The sequence below is a fragment of the Bubalus bubalis genome, chromosome 24 (assembly GCF_019923935.1).
Source record: "Bubalus bubalis isolate 160015118507 breed Murrah chromosome 24, NDDB_SH_1, whole genome shotgun sequence".
NCBI classification, from domain to species: Eukaryota; Metazoa; Chordata; class Mammalia; order Artiodactyla; family Bovidae; genus Bubalus; species Bubalus bubalis.
The window spans coordinates 17,408,565-17,432,170 of record NC_059180.1 but is presented as its reverse complement, the minus strand read 5'-3'; the positions used below and the strand labels follow the sequence as shown (position 1 = coordinate 17,432,170).

General features: G+C 42.5%; 1 protein-coding gene across 1 annotated transcript in view; it reads right to left on the bottom strand.

Annotated features, from left to right (window-relative positions):
• NSMCE1 (NSE1 homolog, SMC5-SMC6 complex component) overlaps nucleotides 1–3,770 on the bottom strand; it is a 35,546-nt gene extending 31,776 nt beyond the window's left edge. Inside the window, exon 1 of the mRNA XM_006070576.4 lies at nucleotides 3,631–3,770. Within this exon, the coding sequence (XP_006070638.3) occupies nucleotides 3,631–3,760 (130 nt within the window). The 5' untranslated portion in view covers nucleotides 3,761–3,770. The remainder of the gene's footprint in view (nucleotides 1–3,630) is intronic.
• Between the last annotated feature and the right edge of the window lie 19,836 nt (nucleotides 3,771–23,606).

The window sequence follows — 23,606 nt, the reverse complement described above, 5'->3', positions numbered from 1 at the left end:
TGATAAGGCTGACATAAGTCGGGCACAGAAACCTACCAAAGACGTCAAAAGAAAGTAAAATGAAAAGTTCAATATTTTTCATGAGCGCAGATGCAGTAGGCCTAAGCAAAAACATTAACAAACCGAATCCAGCAACACAAAAAGAGTGATATGTTGTGATCAAGCAAGGGTTTAACACTGAAAGTCAATCAAATGGCATCTGTCAATAATATCTCAATAAAGCTGGAGGGGTCAGGGGACAAAATCAATGTGAGCAACCTGGGTTGGGAAGATCCCCCAGAGAAGGAAATGGCAACCCACTCCAGTACTCCTGCCTGGGAAATCCCATAGAGAGAGGAGCCTGGCGGGCTACAGTTCACGGGGTCGCAAAAGAGCTGGACATGACCTAGCAACTAAACAACAACATCAACAATCACATTAATAGAATAAAGGAGAAAAAGCACACAATCATCCTAATAGATACAGAAAATAATAGCTAATAAAATTCAACATTCGTTCATATAAAAACTCTTTTAACAGACTTGGCATAAAAGGAAACTTCCTTTACTAAATGACATCTACAAAAACCACAGCACACAGAACACTTAAGGATGAAAGTTAAAAGCAGTCACTTTAAAATTCAAATTGATCCAATGTAACTGAATCAAAACAATTCCAATCAAAATCCTAACAGGCTTGGTGGGCATGACTGTGTGATTTGACAAGATGATTCTAAAATGTAAATGGAAAACGTAAACACAAAATGGCAAAGACATTCCTGGAGGACTTGTCATACCAGGCACCAAGACTTAATATACAGCTGCTGCTGCTGCTAAGTCACTGCAGTCGTGTTCGACTGTGCGACCCCATGGACTGTAGCCTACTAGGCTCCTCCGCCCCTGGGATTCTCCAGGCAAGAACACTGGAGTGGGTTGCCATTTCCTTCTCCAATGCATGAAAGTGGAAAGTGAAAGTGAAGTCGCTCAGTCATGTCTGACTCTTAGCAACCCCATGGACCGCAGCCTACCAGGCTCCTCTGCCCTTGGGATTTTCCAGGCAAGAGTACTGGAGTGGGGTACCATTGCCTTCTCCGAATATATCCAGCTAGAGTAATGAAAAAAGTGTGATAATAATAATGAAGTTGTGATAACAGTACAGAAATGGACAAACAAGGCCAATGGAACAGAACAGACAACTAAGGAATAGAAAAGGGTATATATATGGATACTTGGCATGCTGCAGAAATGGAACTCCAGGGCAAAGCACTTTTCAATGAAAGGTGCCAGGACAGCCCATTATACATACATGAACAAAATAAAATTAGACCCTTATTTCACAGTATCCACAAAAACCAATTCTTGAGGGTTAAGGTCATAAGAAAGGAACACTATAAAACTTTTAGACAACACAGGAGTTTATCTTTAGGACCCAAAAGTAGGGAAGGACTTCTTTAACAGATATGAAAAAAACAAACCATACAATATACTGATAAATCGACTTTGTTAAAATTAAGAACTTTGCTCACCAAAAACAGAAAGGGGAGTCAGAAACAGAAGACAAGCTCAAACTAGAAGATATTTGAAACACATTTAAACCACAAAAGATCCATAATGAGATTAAAAAAAAAAAAAACCACTCTTACAAATCAGTAAGAGGAAGATAACTGGAAGAGAAAAATGAACATGGAAAATTTTACGAAGAGACTGCACAAGTGATTAATAAATTAAGATAAGAAATGTTCACTCTCTCAACAGGCAAATGAGTGTTAAAACCATAGTGATTAATGTCTTATCCATCACCAGACAGGCATACATTCTTAAGAATGGTTGAGGCTGAAACTTGCATCAACTGCTGGTGAGAGTATAAGCCCTTATAATTACTTCAGATGTTTATTTGATAACATTAGCAAATCTGATATCCCCACAAAACCACTCTTAGGTATATGCCTTACAGAAACTTTCATTTACCTCAGGAAGTACGTTTATAAACTTCCTAGGGTAAAAGTAGCATGCTGTAACAGCAAAAATCTGGCAACAGTTTCAAGAATAGCTACATAAAAGCATTTATAAACATACCATGGAATTCAAAGCAGCAATGAAGTAGAGCTACTCATGGCAATATGAATGCATCTCTTAGACATAACATTATGTGCAAAAATCAAGTCACACAAAATATATATTTGGATCCCATTTATATTAAATCCAAAAACCATACATTGCATTCATGAGATAATACTAAAAACTACAAAGAAGAACAAGGGAATGATAACACAATACTCAGAGCAGTGGTTATCTTTGGGGAGGGAAGAAAAGAATTTAATGTAGGCTTTGAGAAAATGATAATGTTCTATTTCTTAACTAGGTGGTGGATGGTCACTGTACTTTTGTTCTTCAAACGTATATTTTATAGTTGTATGTTACTATCTTAATAAAAAAAAGAAAATGATATAAGTATGTTAAGGAATAGCCAAAATTAATGCTAATAAAAAGGAAGAGGTACAGAACGGTATACAGTGCTATAATCTGGGGGAAAAGCAGTGGGGGAAGTGAGGGTGAAAAATACATATAGGCTTGTTGGTGCATAAAAGTCAGTTGCCTTTATGAAGGGGGTAGGGGTTAACCATGGATATGTATTACCTACTCAAATAATTATATAAATAGAAAAGTTTGTGGAATAAGAAAATTTCAAACATAACCATCTGTGCCAAGTGCCAGACACAGTGTGAATGCTTCATGTGCACAGTCTCATTTCATCCTTGTCAGAATCTTATGAAGAAAGCATGATCCTATTTTACAGATGAGGAACCTGAGGCTGAGAGGGAAGAAGGCAACAGATTTAGTAATGGAGACAGGGAGTGACCATACAAAAGCAGAGTTAGGAATTCTGACACCCTCGGTTCAAATATTCAAGAAATATGAGTGAACAATAAAATTATCATCCAGGTCCCTTCTCTGCAATTCTCAAATCGAATACATTCTCAAAACCAAATCTTTTAAGTTTGAAAACCTGATCTAACCTAAGGTGAGATTATTTAGGGTTGTTGTTTACCCCCTATACATATGTGTACATATGCATATATTTAGCTGTGAAAAAAGTATCTGATTACAAGACACTGCTCAAGACCCTGCTGAAGATATGACAGGACCTACAATGTACGCACATTACCTTTGGAAAATTCCAGAAATTCGGGATTCTAAACACATGTAGCCTCAGGGCTTTGAAATAAGGACCTGCGCACTTGTACAAAGAAAGAAGTTCTGTACCCAAAATAGTGGGGAAGCACAGACGCTGTAAAGACTGAGCATGGTCAGTGGAAGGCCGTACTTATTCAGATTAGTCAATTTTGTATTTCGCTTTTACAACTAATATTCTGATTTAAAGTATTTCTTCACCTAATATTACGGCTTTAAAACGTCCGTCTGCGTGTAAGGGCCTAGCTTCCAGCCTGCCTAGCTCTGCTGCCCCTCTCGGGGCCTCAGTTTCCCCACCAGGAACTGAGAAGCCCCATGCCCCCGGACCCCGGCGACACCCTGTGGCACAGGACGGGTCCGACCACGGGGCCTGACCCGCACCTGCTGCCCGCCCCTCGCCTTTCGAGGCGGCCGTTTTCTTTTCCCTTCAGCCTCCCGCCCCGACGCCCGGATTACCCACCACAGCGCCCAAGCACAGTCCACACAGACGACGACGAAGGCAGAAAGGAGGGTTCGGCCCCTCCTTCTAGGCGGGGCGAACGCGGATGTGGCGCTCCCATTGGTTGCCATCGCAGATCTAGCCCGCCCATAGGGTGACGCACTTCCGTTCTGCAGCCCGCGCCGTTGCCATGGTGCCGCAGGATCTGTCAATTAGGTCCGGAGTTAGCGCATCCTACGCGACTCTCTGTACCTTATGGGAAAGGGCTTCCTCTTCTCGTCCTCCGCCTCCCACCTCGCAGTGGCACCCCGCGGCCCAAGAAGAGGAAGAACAAGAGTGCTGTGTGCCCTACTCAGTGGGTTCGATTCCATGGGCACAACTTAATGCTCTGTCCTGGGGCAGTTTCCGCATCTGTAGAACTGATAGTGTTTGCCCCATGGTCAAGAACGAGGCCTCTGTTGTCAAAAAGCCTAAACTAGAATCCTGGCTTTGCCACGTACTGGTTGCCGGATCTTGTGCAAGTCACTGAGCTCCACTGAGCCTCAGTTTCTTATTCTGTCAAATGGGGATAATAATAGTACCAATGAAACAGTGTGTTTGTGAGGTTTAAAAACGATAATGCTGCATGGAAGTGATTAAATGTTAACTACTGTCTTACCTGGGGATTGTTGTGAGAAGTAAATGACGTTATTAACAGAGGTGAAAGGACTGTTTTGCATCTCCTGGACACTCGTATTTACAAATATTTGTATTCCTGTCCCTGGTCTGAGTGCTAGTCGTGCGGTCTAGCAGGGGCAACAGGTAACTGATTACAGACCAGTAGAAAGTACAAGTGTCTATCCCTGTGATGATAGCTTCAAGTCACTTCTTGAGGGGTTTTCCACTCCTGTGATCTTGGACAACTTCCCAGTTTCTCTGGACTTCAGTTCCCTCATCTACAGGGGGAGGAAAGCAGTAGAGTATAGTGGTTAAAAGCTTGAGCTCCAGAGCTGGGCCATCTGGATTTGAAACCTGCTTAAAACTTCTGAGACCCAGGGCACAGTACTGAAGCTCTCCACCTCAGTTTGCTCCTTCTATAAAGCAGGATAATAATAGCACTTTGTTGATAGGGTTGTTATGAAGACTAAATGAGTTAATACATGCAAACCACTTACAAGAGTGTCTGGCACAGAGTAAACCCTCAGTAAATGTGAATTTTCATTACTAATAAAGCATACCTTATAAATTGCCTTAGGGGCAGTCGAATAAGAAAAGAACAACCCTAATGAGACCATCCATGCTTTATTTACTCTGCAAAGGTTTTGGCAAAGTTTCAGCCCATCATCCATATTTAAAGTAGAAGCATTTCAGTTAAAACTCAGGTATCTGACAGCTCTTGAAAAGTGGGGCAATGTAGTGACAATCAGCCTGCCCTTCCCCATGGCAGTGTTTGTGCAGAGCTTGGTAGAGACTACACCCGTTTGTAATGAATCGTGTGCTTCCTGGTGTGTGGAGAAATAAAAACTGAGGACCAGGAGTAGAAAACGCTGGGGACATTTCAAGATCAAAGGGCCAAGAAAGGAGGTAGAAAGAGAAGAAAGAGATTCAAGACAATGGTGTGGGGCAAATAGGTAGGAGAGAGTTTTGACAAGTAGTGCATGGTCAGTATCGTCAGCATTCTGGAGAGATCAAGAAAGAAGTGACACTAATTTAGAATCAGAGAGCCAATAAGAGCCCATAGAGAGGGGAGGAAGCTAGGTGGCCTCCAGGAGAAGTGGATGCATGGAAACTGAAGTGGGGCTTGCTGACTACTTTTAGGAAAGACGGTTTAGGAAGAGGAGATGCAGGAGCAGAAGGAATAAAATAGAACAAAAACAGGGGATACAGGAGACAGGAGAGGATGGGGTCAAGGACATAGAAAGGATTACTTTTACCCTAGACAGGAAGAGAGACACTCTGAAACAGGAAGAAAGGAGCTGAAATGATTTGATAAAGGCTCACCCCTGATATTTTCTACTTTCTCCAAAAATTAGCAAACTGTCATTCTGCTGAATAAAGGAGCTGGGGAAATGCGAGGGGACTTGAACAGAGTCAAAAGGTTTGCCGAAGAGAATGCAGAAGTGAGGTTTCAGCTAAGGTTGAAACGATAAATGTGTAGAGAGGACTGGTCCTTCCCACAATCTCCCATCCCCACGTCAGGAGCCTCAGAAGAGAAGCTCGGCATGGATTCATCCTGGGGTGGGTCTTGGTTGGGCCTACGCAACTGACTGTAGAAGGCAAAGGAACTGGAGGGCGTTGGTGGGAGGGCCTGTGAAGCGATCCACGGTGATGGGCAGGCAGAGGTAGGGAAGAGGGAGGGGGCTGAGAAATTGACATGGAGGGTGCCGTAACCAGAGGTCTCATGAGGCAGGCTGGGTTCAGGAGAAGCAAGTAGAGAGTAAGGATTAGAGTTGATAAGGGAGTGACCACCTCCCACTGGGTGACCTTCCTGTCTCAGTGTGACTCCACCCTCAGAAGACAGTCCATTTTCTAGTTGGCTCAATGAATATCTGTTAAGACCTTTGCAGTGCCAGACTTTGGACTGTCTGCTACAAGACAAGCCTTTCTTTTGAAAGTTGACCTTCAGAGGTACGAGTCCCATGTCCGTAAATGTGTTGTACCAAGGTTTGGCTAACGAGGAAGCTGGGGGCAAAATCATAGGCTGGGGCAGGTCTTTAACCTGAGGACCATAGAAGCTATCAGAGAGGAAGTGATGAGGTAAGGTTTGTATTTTAGACAAAGAACGTTGGCACATCTGTTCTTTTCAAACACAGTGGCCGCAAAGGAAGCCTCAATAAATTCCAAAGAATCTACAGACTGTATTCACAAACCACAACGAAGTAAAATTAAAAATCAGCAACAAAAAGAGAGCCAAAAAGAAACCCATTTGATTCACAGAATATACCTTAAATTAGTAACTGCAGTTACTTCTGAGGAGGGAGCCAGGAAGACAAAATGATTTGGTTTTTATCATATGCATCTATTACTCACGTAAAATAAAATTGAAAATCATCAGTGTACATTTGAGTTTTATTTCTTAAGCTTATTTGTTTTATTTCTTATTATATATCTTTTTTACTTTAAAAGATTTTATAATACATCTTTAAAAGAAAAAGAACATACATTTGGAAACAGAAAAATACACATGGCTTGAAAAGAAAACCAATACAGAAATTAAAAAATATTTAGAAATAAATGACAATAAAAGCCTGACATAAAACTTGTGAGATCTAACTAGAACAATTAGAGGGAATGTTTATAGTCTTAAGGGTACTTATTACAAAGCAAGAAAACAAAATTTAAGTGTTCCGTTTAAGAGGTACAAAAATAAAAACTGAAGAGACAGAAAGAGGAAAAAAATTTTTTAAAAGCAAAGAAAGAAGAGTAAAATGAAAAAAGGAAATGAAATTGACTATGGAAACCATAGTCATATGGAGTAAAAATGTTAGAAAACATCAGAGTATACAATGAACAGCTTTATGTCAGTACATTTGAAAACCTAGATAAAAGGAGTAATTTTTGACAAAAATGCAAATTACAAAACTTGGTCCAAAAAGAATAAAAGTAGACCAACAATCATCGATGCAACTGAAAAAGTAAGATAGAAGATTGACTCCAACTGCCAAAATGCCTGGAACGAGGTAATTTTACTGGAATGATACGTACACACACAAAAAATTGCGAAAACCAAAAAACAAAACAGAACTGTACAATGCAAACTTCAGTGGAATGTGAACAGGATCAAGTAGTCTATCCAACACATTCCATGAGGCTAGTCTAATCTTGATACCAAACAGCAGAATTAAAGAAAATGTCAGTTCCATGTATATTACAAATATGGATGCAAACACTGAGTCATGCAGTGTATATTCCAGAAGAGGAAATTCAGATGGCTGCAGAGTGTGTAGAAAGATATTCAACCTTACCATTACTCAGAAATAAAAGCAAAAAGATACTGATTTCCCCCATAAGAATGAAAAAATGTTGCCAAGGGTGAGAGGAGACTGATATTCTACTACATATATGGTCGAGTTGTAAACATTACAGCTGCTCTGGAGAGCAATTTGGTGTTACTGAACTTGAAAAACCTCATCTAGCAACTCCACTTCCAGGAAATTAAGTGGAGGAAAAACTCCCTTGTGCTCTTGAAGAGGGTTGCTGCCACAGTGTTAGCAACAGAGGGAAAAAAATGAAAATATCTTTAATAGGGAAATGAAAATGCAAAATATTCATGTACAATAGGCAATCGTGTAACATTTAAAGGGATGGATTAACTCACAAGTATTTCCATGGATGAATCTCAGAAGCATAGAATGGAGTGGGGTTAAAAAAAAAAAAAGCAAGATACAAAAATAATACAGCAGAATTACCACGGATGCAAAACTGGCAAAATGCATGATGGGAATAGTTTATATTTCCAAGAGATACATTTGTGCATGCAAAAATATTTTCTTTTGAAGGATTGGAAATATTGTCATAAACCTGAAACTAGAGGGCCTTTAGGAAGGTGGAAGGGGGTTTAGGATAGGGTAGAAAATAAAGAAATCTTGAAGTGTATCTATAATATGCTAGCCTTAAAATAATAAAACCATATATGCATATATTATTTGTACAATATTCCAAACATTAACTTTAAAAAAAGAAAACAAATATGCCAAAATGTTAACAGTGGTTAACGTTGGATTGTGGGAAAATGGATGACTGTCAGTTTTTTTCTCTTCCACTTTTCTGTACTTTCTTTTAATTTCTCATAGGAAGAGTGAAAAGAGAATGAAAACCATATTTTTTATTTTTTAAAATATAGCAATCAATGGAGACTAGAAACTCTTTTCAAACCCTTTTCATTTTTTTGTGACAGTCCTCTTTGCATCTATTATTCACATAATTTGGGAATTCATTACATTTGAAGTTTGATGCAGTGGAGGTCATGGGTATGAGTTGGTGGAGCAGAAAGGCAAAGTCCCCTCTACTCATACCTTATCTTATAAGGATGGAGAGAGGCCCCAAAGGTCAACTTTTATTATATTTTATTTTTGTCTATACTGCAGCAGGCGGGGTCTTAGTTCCCAGACCAGGGATTGAACCCTTGCCCCCTGCAGTGGAAGCCCAGAGTCCTTCCAAATCGCCAGATCACCAGGGAATGCCCTTTTTCCCCCCTCATGGGTCAACTTTTAAAACAATCCCTGTTCAGAGTCTGAGGAGGACTCAGACAATGGATTGGGGAAGATGCACACTGCTGGAGGCAGAGTAGGCTGTTCAGTCTTTGTAAAGGTCATCTTGGCTGTACTCATCACCAGTCTAGACATACCATGCTCTTTGCCCTCATAAGTCCACTTCTGGAAATTTATCTGAGATCACAATCAGTTAATATACAAACTGTATCATAGCCTTAATTCCCTCAGAGGAAAATGGCAACAAGTTAAATGTCTCCATAAAGTTCAAAAGGAGAATGACTGGCATCAATTAAAATTCTGCAGAACATTTATAGCCTAAAAATCATGCTTTCAAAGAATACTTGAGGTTGGGGAAAAACCATAAAGAAGATTATTTTAAGAGAGTGAGAGAGAGAAAGCTGAAAAACAAGAAGATATACTAAAATATTATCAATGGATATCCCTCATTAGAGGGATTATGAGGAGGGCATGGCAACCCACTCCAGGATTCTTATCTGGAGAATCCCCACGGACAGAGGAACCTGGCAGGCCGCAGTCCATGGGGTCACAAAGAGTCAGATACGACTGAGCGACTAAGCATAGAGGGTTATAGGTAAACTTTTTCTTGTCACTTTCTTATATTTTCCAACTTTTTCCCAAAAGCCTATCTTGTTTTCTATTCATGAGGAATATTATTTTTGAAAATAAATTGATTCTATGTGATCATAAATATTTTGGATATAATGGAACAGACACTATAAAAATCAGGATATAGTTACAGCCATGTTTATCCAGCGTCATCCGAGAATTGTTATATAGGAGGGAATTTTCAATATAACTGGATTATCCCTTTAAGCACTGATATTTTTAAAGGTTTTTCTATATTTCATATTAATTAATTTCTATATTGTGTATTCTATATCAATAATTCTAAAATACTTATCTGCTGTCTTAATCTAACAATGATTTTTCTTGATGAGTACAGGGCAGGTTTCAAGGACAATTACTACTTCTAGGCGTTTTTGCTTTTGCACAAAATACCCCAAGTTTTTAATTGTAGCATCACCTTTTTACAGTATTTCTATCTTCTTCCCTCTGTCAAGCTACCAGCAGTCCTAATATCTTCTTGTAATTGCCTTCTTTCATGTCTCCTCATCTGAGCAAATCAACGGTCAGTTTTGTTGGAAAAATGGCAAAAAAGTAATAATAAAGCTAAATATTAGTAAAGTAGCCACATTTAGAATTTGCTACAGCTATTTTCACTTCTCAGACCTCTGCTTCACCTGTGTCTGTGCTCCTCTTTTCTAAAGAGTGAAATTACCCGAGGAGTGAATTTCAGATAAGATGCAAGGTCATAGTGATTTCCTAACTGACTTAAAAAGAAAACTTATAGGGCAAGCTGACGAAAACTCCAAATTCAGTGTGGTCTCAAGCAGGCCTTTTAAGAGCTCTTGAATTTCAACGACTGTCCTCATCGCATCAGAAGCATTCTGCGTTCACTCTCCCAAGGGTGACCCATGGACTAGCAGCATCGGAATCACTTGGGAGATTATGGGACATCTCAGGATGTGTCGGAGGCCCTCCCCTGACCTATTGGAGCAGAATCTGCATATTAACAAGATCCCCAAGTGAATCACAAGCAGGTCAAAGTTTCAGCAGGACTGAGTTAGAACAACACACTTAAATTTATTCGTGTGTCCCACGGCCCATGCTCTTAAAGCTTATTCAAATAAAAGCAGTTTCTCTCTCCCCTTTCTCTTTCTCATTGGGAGCAGGTTGTAAATCATTTTCACTTTACATGTATTTCTTTTAAAATGAAGAAAAGTGGAGAATTCCTTCTTCTCCATGTTTCTTACTCATGGGTTCGGCAGCCTCCGAGGGCACTTTTTTTTCCTCTGATTTGAAAATTATCAATTCCTTTGGGAACGATAGACACAGAGCGCCAAATTGCTGCTTCTCTCTTGGTCTACAAAATAATATTAAACATCAGAGTTGGGGTAGGGTGGGATGGGGAGATAAAAAAAGTAATCAACATATAGTATCTGTCATGAATTAAGAGCTTAGTGAATATAAATTTTGTTCTGGTGTTTCAAAAGTATTTTATTCTTTGGCATTTAACAAATTTTCTGAAATTATGACAATCATAATATAATTGAAAACATACGTAAGTATATATTGCCACTATTATTATAAAAATAGAGATATAATCATATTTTTAAATCTCTTAATTAAAACATGTGAAAATAGATATGGAAACCAAGATTGAAAAGAATATATCTAGTTGACTCATCAAACTTTTCATTTTTATTCAACTTTTGACTTCATCCTAACAAATAATTATTGAGAGTCTTATAAATGTACAGCAATGTGGTAGGATGCAAAAATTAAATCTTAGTAGTCCTTAGCCCAGCTGCTTATGTATAAAGATAGCTGATTAAAAAGATAAGATAGATCCACATTCATGCATGTGTGCTGAGTCGTGTCTGACTCTTTCTGACCTCATGGACTGCATCTCACCAGGCTCTTCTGTCCATGGAATTTTCCAGGCAAGAATACTGGAGTGGGTTGCCATTTCCTCCTCCAGGGGATCTTCCCAACCCAGGCATCGAACCCTCATCTCCTGAATCTCCTGCACTGGCAGGAGGAATCTTTGCTGTTAAGCCACCTGAGCCCAGATGCACATTAATAAGTGTAATCAGAGAAGAAACTGCCAAGTACTGTAGAGTTTATCAGTTAAGATATTTTAGGTGTAATAAACTGACTATGGGAATTTAAGCAAAAAAATTATTGAAAGGATATTGGGTGTATATTATTCAGGATAGGCTAGGCTATGGTGCTGTAACAAACATCCCCCTAATCATAATTTCTAGGTCATGCTATAGTCCTTGTGGGTCAGCAGAAGTTCTGCTTTTCACCGACTGGGGACCCAGATGAACGGAGGCTCCACAATCTTGTAGCCACATCACCTGAAACGTGTAGCTTCCTTGGTGACCACACAGGGATCTCTAGAGACTGGAGATTTTCACAGGGGTTTTTTCACTGCTTCAGCCTGAAAGTGACACATGTCATTTCTACTCCATTGTCATCGGTAAGAACTAGTCACATGGTCTGCCCTAACTGCAGGGGACTGGAAATTGTAAGGGGAAAATGGAATCATTGGTGATCTTACTGTCTCTGCTACAGGTGGGTTCAGAGACTCAAAGAAAGAGCTGAAGAATCACCTCTTGCACTGAACAGGCATGACAGCAGCTTGGGAGACCCAGCTGGCAGGCACTGTGAGGATGCGGTCAAGCTGCCATTCCTTTGCGGTTTCTTGTCACCCGTCTCAGGATTTGTACTGGAAGGAGAGCGCAGCTGATTGGCCCGGTCAGGTTTTATGTCCCACCCAAGACAGAGGTAAGTGGACGACGTGATTGACAGTTCCACCCAAAAGAAGGAGAAATCATCCTTCCAAACAAAATTGGTCCGCTGTTACAATGGAAAGGGAGGGTGAAGGCAGCTGGGCAAAAACACACACCTGCCCCAGAGCTGATCCAAATACCCAAGTGTTTAGGATTGACATTATCGAGAAGGATATATAGAAGAGGTGACATTCAAGCTGAGCCATGAGGATGGGATAAGTGTGATGAGGAGGAAACCTAATCTAGGCAAAGTGTATGATGCAGAAGAAGAACAGCACCTGTAAGAAAGAGGAGACTAGTTGAGTTTGATCAGAAGAAATGGTTTTCAGGCACCTTTTCACCCCAGCACTCCCAGTTTGTCTTTGCTCCACGGGGTATCAGCTCAGGGGACACAAGGGAGTGGGGGCTGGTGGTTACAGCTCAACCTCCATCACGAGTTGGGGGCCTTGGTCTTCTGTCCTGGCCAAGATTCTCAGTTCTCCTCGTGGCCTCTCCTGGGGTTCACTTACACTTCCTTGCGCGTGGTGGTCTCCCGGTGATGAGATTGCTTATCTGATGGCTTAGGGCTCCTGAGGAGGCCCTAAGTGGAATCTGGTGCATCGTCCTGACCCAGAGTGACATAGTATCAGGCCCTCTGCCATCAAAGAGTTAAAGTATTTGACAAGACCTGTGCAGATTCAGAGTGGGAAGGGGCTGCACAAGACTGTGGCTTGTGGATCATGGGAGATAGGCTCCACTGGGGGCCCTCTTTGGAAACCAGGTACCATGGAGGGTATACTTACTCTTGGGCTTCTTACTCCCAGCCTCCAGTAGGAGGTATGTGGTGAGAAGTGAGAAGTGGGTAATGTTGCAAGAAAGTTAATTAGAGAGCTAGGTTGTCTAGGCACCAAACGTCAGCCAAAAGATTTGACATTTCTGTTTTCCGTTTTTTTCCCCTATTTTTTGATCACGCAGCCTGCAAGATCTTAGTTCCCCAACCAGGGGTCAAACCTGGGCCCCCTGCAGTGGAAATGCGGCATCTTAACCACTGGACCTGCAGGGAAGTCCCCAGAGTTTAAACTTCTAAAATATAGATGAGGGGATTCCCTGGTGGTCCAGTGGTTAGGGCTCCACGCTTTCACTGCTGTGTGTCTGGGTTCAGTCTCTGATCGAGGAACTAAGATCCCACAAGCTATGTGGTGTGGCCAAAAATTCATAAATAAATAAAATAATAAAATATAAATGAAAAAGGTAGTAGTGGTGGGGGTGGGGGAGCAGAGGCTTTCCTTTTCATGAGCCTCTTTCCAGATCTCCCCTGTATGTTTTATTCACCAAAACTGAATCACATCACTACCCTCTTGGTGCAAAGGAGCCTAAGATAGTGAAATCTGTCAAAGAGAATTAGAACTGCCGTTTCTGGCTTCAGTCAACCATGATTCATTCTCTGTGTATGAGCCATGGCAGCCTAAATGAACTGGGAGGGGAGCAAGCGTACAATGGTGGTGAGTAGGCTAAATACAGGAGTTGCCAGCGGCAAGAAAAAGCAGTGTGTTGCTTTAGTTCTGCTGATAAGGAGTTAGGGCTTGGACTAGGGCAGAAGCAGGAGGGAGAAGGAAACAGGGCAAATGGGAAAACGAATCAAGGAGTGGAGTGGGCAGACCAGGGTGGCTCATGGCTGTCTTTCATGAGAGAGCAGGGAAAAGAGAGAGACAGACAAGGGGAAGTCATAGATGGCGACATGGTTTCCAGCTTGCTTCATTGGATGGTGACACCATGAACTGAGGCTGAGAATACAGAAGGAGAAGTCAAGTTCGGGAAAGATGATGAGCTTGGCCTTCGGCAGTTGGAGACAATGACAATGAGGGGGAAATGTATACAAAGAGTGGGTCGTGAAACGCCACAACTTGGGAGGACAGGCAGGGCTAGATGTAGAGACTGAAATTAGACTCAAAACCACGCTATCAAATTATGTCTGTACAAACTCCAAAAGAAGGCACATCTGAGCACTCATAGAGATGTCTTCTGCTAAGAGGCATTGGGCGGATGGGGTGCAGGGGAGTAGATCCAAGGAAAAAACATTCACTGACTTTACATCCTTTTGTGTCTTCAAAGTTTTGATAACAGACATCTATCCAATCAGGGAAATGTAAGTTTGTAAACGAGCTGCACAAGAAGGAGAGTGCTGGAAGGAAAAGAAGAGTATGTGGTGAATGATCCCATTTTGAAGGCAGGATGAAAAGAAAGAGGAAAAGATGATTAGAATCTCTGTATGGAATCTTGTGGGCTTCCCTGTTGACTCAGTGGTAAAGAATCCACTTGCCAATGCTGGAGACCTAGGTTCGATCCCTGGCTTGGGAAGATCTCCTGGAGGAGGAAATGGCAACTCCCACTCCAGTATTCTTGCCTAGGAAATCCCCTGGACAGAGGAACCTGGCGGGGCTGCAGTCCGTGTGGTCACAAAGAGTTGGACACGACTTAGCAAATAAGCACCAATAGTGTGGAATCTTGCAAATCCATGCAGGAGAACATTTGAGGAAGAATGGGAGGTTGCAGAGGTGAAGGAGACTGGGTAGGGCCTGGGAGGGGAAGGCCTTTGTGTTGAAGCTACCACTGTTGACTCTAGAAAGTTCTACAAGTGTGGAGATGAAATACGGTCATATAGAACTGCGGTGACATAAGGAGAGAACATGCCAGCTCAAGAAAGCACTAGGGGGAGAGAAATGATATTTCTTAGCGACAGGAGGTCAATCACATCCTTAAAATGTATTGTCCCATCCCTCTTCCCTTTGTCGCTAGTATTTGACCTGTGGGACCCCCCGCACCCAGTGTAAGTGCTTGGCGAGCCTGTGCGAGGCACACGCCAGTTATTCCTGTAACATCCTGCAACACTATGGGACCGGTAGTTGTTGTGGTAAAAGTACGTTGTGCATTTCTCTTTCCCACGAAATTTTTTCTAGCCACAAAATTAACCAGAAACAAAAGAAGCATAACCCCTGCCTCCCCCGCCCCCTTTTCTCAGCAACAGAGAGACAGAGTCCCTGATACAAGAGAATGAATAGCATGCCAAAACTAAGTTAGAAATGCCATCGAAACAAGGTGAGGATAGGCATGGGTTTCTTCGCCAGCCCCCGGCAGGCTGACCCCTGTGTTGCCATTTCGATTACGGATCGCCTCGGATTAAACGAACAGGACTGTGTGATCAGATGGGGGCAAACTAAGCCCGAGGGGTTTGGATTGTTCACTCGTACGTGATTTCTCCCTCCCTTGTGTGTTTTCTTTGGCTGTGCGTTCACCTGTTCTCTGATGGGTACACTGCAGAGCTGCCTATGAGGCCAACACATGTATTCGTGGGACAAGAAACATTACCTATCTATGACCTCCGTTGGCAGCCAGCTCTTGTGTTAATATGAGTCTGGCCAAGGGAGTTGAGGTTGGAGAGTGATGCTCAGTGAAAGCCCTTACCAGGGCCCCAGGAGCCCAAGATTTCCAGCCTGACACTGCCACTTTCTTTCAATAGTAACTGAGCATAAATTTCTATAATAACGGATTCAATGGAATGGCATTCCAGGTGGCACTAGGGGTAAAAAAAACCCACCTGCCAATGCAGGAGACACAAGAGATGTAGGCTCAATCTCTGGATTGCGAAGATCCCCTTGGAGGAGGGCATGGCAATCCACTCCAGTATTCTTGCCTGGAGAATCCCATGGACACAGGAGCCTTGCAGACTACAGTCCATAGGGTTGCAAAGAGTTGGATATGACTGAAACAACTTAGCATGCACACATTCAATGAAATACTTTAAGCTGCTAATACCAGAACCCCCAACTCACAGTAACCCTCATAATAAGGACATTTCAAATCCACCTTAACAGTATTCTAAGACAGAGAGTTCCTAGATGGGGGCAGCCATTCAACAGTGTCATGAAGTTCCCTGACCCTTGCATCTTTCTGCTCTGACCGTTTCAGCAGGTTGACTTTTGGTTTTATCTCTGCCCTAATTGTCACAGCATGGCTGCCACAGCTCCAAACATCACCTCTCTCTCTTTAATAGTGTCCAAGGTCTCTATCTTTCTGTCTTTTTATCAGAGAGGAAAATCTTTCCCCAAAGCCTCTTGCATACTTTTATTCAAGTCCTGTTGTTCAAAATTGGGGTATGTTTTCATATCGCAGCTGCAAGCAAGGCTGGGAAGGTGAGTACTTTGAATTTTCAGTTTCTAGAGCAGAAAAAAAAGGAGCTGAGAATGACTGTTGGATAGGCAGCCAAACGTCCACAACAAGTAACAATAATGAGACAGCTAATATTAATTAAGTTACTGGTATGAGACAGGCACTCTTCTAAGGAATTAATATGTTTTACCTTTGTTCATCCCAACCAAACTACTATGAGACCGGTCTCATTTTAGAGAGGCTGGGAGAGGTTTCAAAAATTTGCCTTGGCCCCCTCTCGGGTTTTTTTGGCGAAACATTTCTTGATCTCAGAAGACGCACGATTCAGAGGACGATCCGAGCCAGAAAGTAAATCATTGCAATGTGGTGAGGTAGGTGCTGATAGATACATAATAGGGTGTGAGTTAGTAAGAAGCCGTCTGGCCTCAGCATCCCTTGCCCCCTCCCCTAGGCAAGCAAGACCACCCTGTGTTTCCAGTGAAAGCTCCCAGGGAGGAAAGGATCAGAGAGAAGAGCTTAGAGCAGATGAGCAGAAGCAGCCAGTTCTCCAACTAGGAAAAGCGAGATGAGGGCATTTGGAGATCATCTGACAGTGCCGTGCAGACTCAAGGTGCCCAGGGAGGTGACAGGATCCCAGATGGCATGATGATGTGATGCTATGAGGGGACGCTTCACTCAGCCACTGCCAGACACTCATGCCACCCTGCTGGGAGGGACCTGGAAGGATACCCACCTTCCAGGGTCTGGCAGGATTGGACAATAGCCTCTCGGTGGTAGCCAGAGGGCTCTGCATAATTGTCTGCACTGCAAACATGCCTCCACCCTCTGTCTCACTCTGGAGGCTGAAAGAGTCTGCAGCAACTGCTTAGAGTGATTTATTATGCTCTGGGGCATGAGCTCTTAGCACCAGGCTTAATTTTATTGTGGAACAACAAATTCCTGTGTTGTGTCGTACCTCCAAAGAGAGAGCCAGCCTAACTTTACAACTGCATGCACAGATAGATGTAAATGCTAAAAAAGGAATCTCTGTCTGCCATGGGAGAAGGGATCCAGGAATATCGCCACAGATGAAGCACAGGTGAAGCAGGGTACTGAAGGACGAACCGGAGTTCACTAGGTGGGGACAAGGGGGCTTCCCTGGTAGCTCAGATGGTAAAGCATCTGCCTGCAGTGCAAGAGACCCAGATTCGATCCCTGGGTCAGGAAGATCCCCTGGAGAAGGAAATGGCAACCCACTCTAGTACTCTTGCCTGGAAAATTCCATGGACAGACGAGCCTGGTAGGCTCCATGGGGTCACAAAGAGTCGTACACAACCGAGCGAGGGACAAAAGAGGAAAAAGATCTAGGCAAAGTCAAAGAGGTGTGAAAGACATTGCTTCTCCTCAGAACTGTCAATATTCTGAGCATCGGGCAAATGGCGTTGAAGTCAGGTGATGACTCTGGTTAAGAAGACATCGGGGTTTTACCTTTTTTTTTAAACTTTTTATTTTGTATTGGAGTAGAGCCAATTAACAATGTTGTGGTAGTTTCAGGTGGACAGCAAAGGAACTCAGCCATACATGTACATGTATCCATTCTCCACCAAACTCCCCTTCTATCCAGGCTGCTACATAACACTGAGCAAAGTTCCCTGTGCTATACAGTAGGTCCTTGTTGGTTATCCATTTTACTTATTTTATTTTTGGTTGTCCTGGGTCTTCCTTGGTGCTCATGGGCTTTCTCTGGTTGCTGTGATTGGGGGCTACTCTCTCGTTGCCATGCACAGATTTCTCATGGTGGTGGCTTCTGTTTTTGCAGAACATGGGCTCTCTAGGGACATGGGCTTCGGTAGTTGCAGCATTCGGGCTCGGTAGTTGTGGTGCACAGGTTTAATTGCTCCTTGGCATGTGGAATATTCCTGGACCAGGGATCAAACCCATGTCCCCTGCACTGGCAGGAAGATTCTTACCCACTGTACCACCAGGGAAGTCCTGATTATCCATTATAAATATAGCAGTGTGTACATGTTGAGCCACTGGAGTTTTATCTTAATCTCCAAGACCATGAGTAGGTAAGCCCACCTCTTAAAACTGCAGAAACGAGTTTGAATGAGAATTTTCCAAACCTGCACTTTTACATAGGAGAACATTTTCTTATTCAGGAAACCCTCCATAAGCTGATATTAACTGTAACTCCAATATAAAAATCAGATGTAATAGGGACACATTTTTCCTTGACCACAACTGTCTTGAACATGATTTCACTAAAAAAATTAAATTAAGACCCACCCTGTATGCCCAGTGGCAAGGCTGCTGAGAAAGCTAACCTTCATCGGAATGGGAGAACTCTATCACATCCAGATTTGAGTGAAAACCCAAAGTCGAGTCCAGTCCATATGGGGGATGAGAGCCTTGTGGTTTTCATCCACACAGATGACTTTCAGAATGTTGGCTGCCTTCTGCTGTCACCCCCAAGCTGACTCCCTGATGGAGGAGACAGGATTCTTCATGTGGCCCAGATTCCCTGGGGACACCAGGCAGCTGTTTCCCACTGAGCTGGCCAGGACCTCCCCCCACCCTGTTCCCAGAGTGGAGAACCAGCCCAGTTAAGCCCACTTCTGGAGGCTCCGACCTCCCCAGGCAGGCTGTCTCCAACTAAAACCTAAAGTACCTTGAGACTTCCCTGGTGGTCCCGTGGTTGGGAGTCTGCCTTCCAATGCAGGGCATGTGGGTTTGATCCCTGGTTGGGGAACTAAGATCCCACATGCCTTGGGGCAACTGAGCCCAAGTGCTCCAGAGTCCATGAGTCACAACTAAGACCCAGCCAATAAACAAATAAATACCAGAGAAAAGTGCCTTGTGCCTGTTAGTCACTCTTTGTGACCCCATGGACTGTAGCCCGTCAGGCTCCTCTGAACATGCAATTTTCCAGGCAGGAATCCTGGAGCAGGTTGCCATTGAGTGCCTTAACCGGGTCTAAAGCAGTGTTTTTTCAAACTGAAGGTCATGACCTATCAGTAGCTTATAAAGTCAATTTTTTGGGTCATGACTTCTAATGCTTTCACCATTATATTTATTATTTATTATCATTTAAGATTTGAAGGGTGGAATGACTCACTTTTAAAAATTTTATTGATTGATTTTTGGCTGAGCTGGGTCTTCATTGCTGCGAGGGCTTTCTCTAGTTGTGGCGAGCGGGGGCTGCTCTTCATCACGGTGCTTGGGCTTCTCATTGCAGTGGCTTCTCTAGTTGTGGGGCACGGGCTCTAGGGCATGCAGGCATCAGTATTTGTGGCACAGGGGCTTAGGTGCCCCGAGGCATGTGGAATCCTCTCAGACCCAGGATGGAACCCAGGTCCCCTGGCATGGCAGGTGGATTCTCAACTATTTTTTATTTAATTAATTGTCTGTGTGTTTTGGTCATGCACACATTTATTTTATCAGTCACCTATATCTTTTTGATGACTTTTGCCAAACATCTGATTATGAACTTATTCAAACATACCAAATGGAGAAGGCAATGGCACCCCACTCCAGTACTCTTGACTGGAAACTCCCATGGACGGAGAAGCCTGGTAGGCTGCAGTCCATGGGGTCGCTAAGAGTCAGACATGACTGAGCGACTTCACTTTCACTTTTCGCTATCATGCATTGGAGAAGGAAATGGCAACCCCTCCAGTGTTCTTGTCTGGAGAATCCCAGGGAGGGGGGAGCCTGGTGGGCTGACGTCTGTGGGGTCACACAGAGTCGGACACGGCTGAAGCGACTTAGTAGCAGCAGCAGCAGAAAACATACCAAAAAGATGTAAAAAGACATATTTCCAAAAAAAAAAAAAAGACATATTTCCACCATCAGATTCCACTATCTAAATATATTTAAAATTTTTAGATGAAGATTATTTAAGTTTTAGATTCATCTTTAGACTATTTTTTTGGACTTCCTTGATGGCTCAGACAGTACAGCATCTGTCTGCAGTGCGGGAGACCTGGGTTCGATCCCTGGGTTGGGAAGATCCCCTGGAGAAGGAAATGGCAATCCACTCCAGTACTATTGCCTGGAAAATCCCATGGACAGAGGAGCCTGGTAAGCAACAGTCCTTGGGGTCGCAAAGAGTCGGACACAACTGAGCGACTTCACTTTCCTTTCTTAGACTATTTTTAGATTAATTTTTTACATTATAGTTTACCTACCATAAGATTCACCTACTTTAGCGTACAGTTCAGTGAGTTTTGACAAATATAGTTAAGCAGCCACCACCACAATCACGTCTCAGGACGGTGCCTTCACCACAAGAAAACTCCCCCTGCCCTTTTGCAGTGATCCTGCTTCCCACCTGGTCCCTGGCAACCACTGATCTGGTCCCTGGCAACCAGGGACCTAGCATCTCTCCCTAGAGTCTGTCATATGAACAGAATTATATGGTCAGTGGCATTTTTGAGTCTGGCTTCTTTCACAATACATCGTGTTTTGGAGATTTTCCCATAGTGTTGCATGTATCCGAAGATTCTTCCTTTTGATTGTTGAATAGCATTCCATCGTGTGGATGATCCGAGGTTCGTGTATTCATTCATCAGCTGGGGAACATCTGGTTTTTGGCAGTTATAAATAAAGTCACTGTAAACATTTGCAGACAGATTGCTGTGTGAGGCTGGGTTTTCATCTCTAGGATAAATATCTTGGAGTGGAAAAGTGGGTTGTAATGTGTGTTTTATTTTATGAGAAACTGCCCAGCTGTTTTCCACATGACTGTAACATTTTGCATTTCCACCAGAAGTTGTGAGAATTCCAGTTGATTCACCGGCATGTGGAACTGTGATATATTTTTTTTAATTTAACGTTAAAACATGAGCCATTCTAATGTGTGTTGAGGCATCTCATTGTGATTTTAATTTGTAGTTTCCTAATGACAATGGAGAAGGCAATGGCACCCCACTCCAGTACTCTTGCCTGGAAAATCCCATGGACGGAGGAGCCTGGTAGGCTGTAGTCCATGGGGTCGCTAAGAGTCGGACACAACTGAGCGACTTCACTTTCACTTTTCACTTTCATGCATTGGAGAAGGAAATGGCAATCCACTCCAGTGTTCTTGCCTGGAGAATCCCAGGGACGGGGGAGCCTGGCGGGCTGCCGTCTATGGGGTTGCACAGAGTTGGACACGATTGAAGCGACTTAGCAATGACATGATGCTGAGCATCTTTTCATATGTTTATTTGCTATATGTCTACATGTATTGGTCTGTTCAAGTCTTTGGCCCATTTAAAAAACTGAGTTGTTTTTCTACTGAGTTTTAGAGCTTTTTAGATTATAGACACAGTCCTTTACTAGATACACAGTTTGCAGATATTTTCTCACTGTGTGTGGCCTGCCTCTTTATTTCCTTAGTAGTATCTTTTGAAGAGAAATGTTTCATTTCGGTGAACTGCAATTTGTCAGTTTATCAGTTGTTTCACTTATATCTACATTAACATGTTCAAACAGCTTTATTGAGGTAAAAACCATACAATTCTGCCACTGAAAGTATGTAATTTAATCACCTTAGCATATTCACAGATTTGTGCAACCTTCAGCACATTCAAGTTCATTACCTTTTCATTAGCCCAAGAAGAGACCCTGTGTTCTTTAACCAGTGGGATCCTGCCCTCTCATCCCCACGCCAATCTCTGGGCAACAGGATCTACATCCTGGCTCTTTGGAGTTGCCTGTTGTGGACATTCTGTATATACAGAATCCACAACATATGGTCCTTCACAGGTGGCTTCTTGGCACGTTTTCAAGGTTGATCCATGTTGAAGCATGTATCAGCACTTCATTTCTTTCTATTCCCCAATAATATTCTCCTGCATGAATATGCTGCATTGTGTATATCCACTGTCAGTCAATGAACATCTGCGATGTTTCCACCTTTGGGCAATTATGAATAAACTTCCTGTTGTGTGCAAGTTTTTGTTGTTGTTTACGTATTCTAGGTACAAGTCTCTTATCAGATCTATGATTTGCAAAAATTTTCTTTGATTCCAGGGATTGTCTTTTCAGTTTCTTAATGGTGTCCTTTAAAGCCCCAAAGCTTTTAAATTTGATGATGTCAAATTTACTTTTTTTTCCTCTTGTTGATTATGCTTTTTTTGGGTCATAACTTAGAAACCATTGCCCAATTTAAGGTCAGGAAGATTTACATCTATGTATTCTGGTGGCTCATGGTAAAGAATCTACCAGCCAATGCAGGAGACGCAGGTTAGATCCTGGGTCGGGAACCCACTCCCGTATTTTTGCCTGGAGAATCTCATGGACAGAGGAGCCTGGTGGGCTACAGTCCCTGGGGTCACAAAGAGTTGGACATAACTTAGCAGCTCAACAACAATAACAATTCTTCTAAGAGTCTTATGGTTTAACTCTCACATTAAGGTCCTAAATCTGTTTTAAGATAATTTTTGTATCTGATGTGAGGTAAGGATCCAACTTCATTCTTTTGTATGTGAATACCCAGTTCTTCCAGCACCATTTATGAAAAGGTAGCTCTTTCCTCATTGAATCGTCCTGTCGTGCATTGACAGTTGATATTTCCTTTATCACTTACCTGTAAACATTTCCATTCCTCTATCCACCCACCAATCTATTTTATTTTCTGATGCATTTCAGAAAGTGCGTTGCAGACATACTTCCTCCTAAGATTTCAGCATGCATATCATCAACTATAGTTCACTATTTGTCCATGATTTTTTCTTTTTTTGTAAAATTTACATACAATGAAATACACAAAACTGAAGTGTACCACCTGATGAGTTTTGACAGATGCACTTGCCTGTGCATGCAAATTCCTTATCAAGATATAGAACATCAACACCAACCCCAGAAAGTTCCCTCTCATGCATTTATTTTTATGTATTTATTTTTGACAAATGCATGTGCCCATGTAACCACCACCTTAATCAAGATAGAGAACATTTCCATCTCCTAAGGAAGCTCTTTCACTTCTTTGCTTTTAATCTTGCCCCACCCCATCCGCAGCCCAGACAGCCACTGATCTCATCTGTCCCACTGTAGATTAGTTTTGCCTGTTTCATAATTGCATATAAATGAAATCATATCATGCGTACTATTTTGTGATAAGCTTACTCCATCCCTGACCAACACTGGAAAAACAAAACAGAGCAGAACAGAGCAGAACGATTGGAAAGTTGCTTTGCGAAATATTGCTTTGTTGATCTTGGTTTCACACATACACACATGCACGTGTGTGTGTGTGCATGTGTGTGTGCGTGCGTGATTGTACTGAGCCAAAATAGAAAATGCATTTCTTACT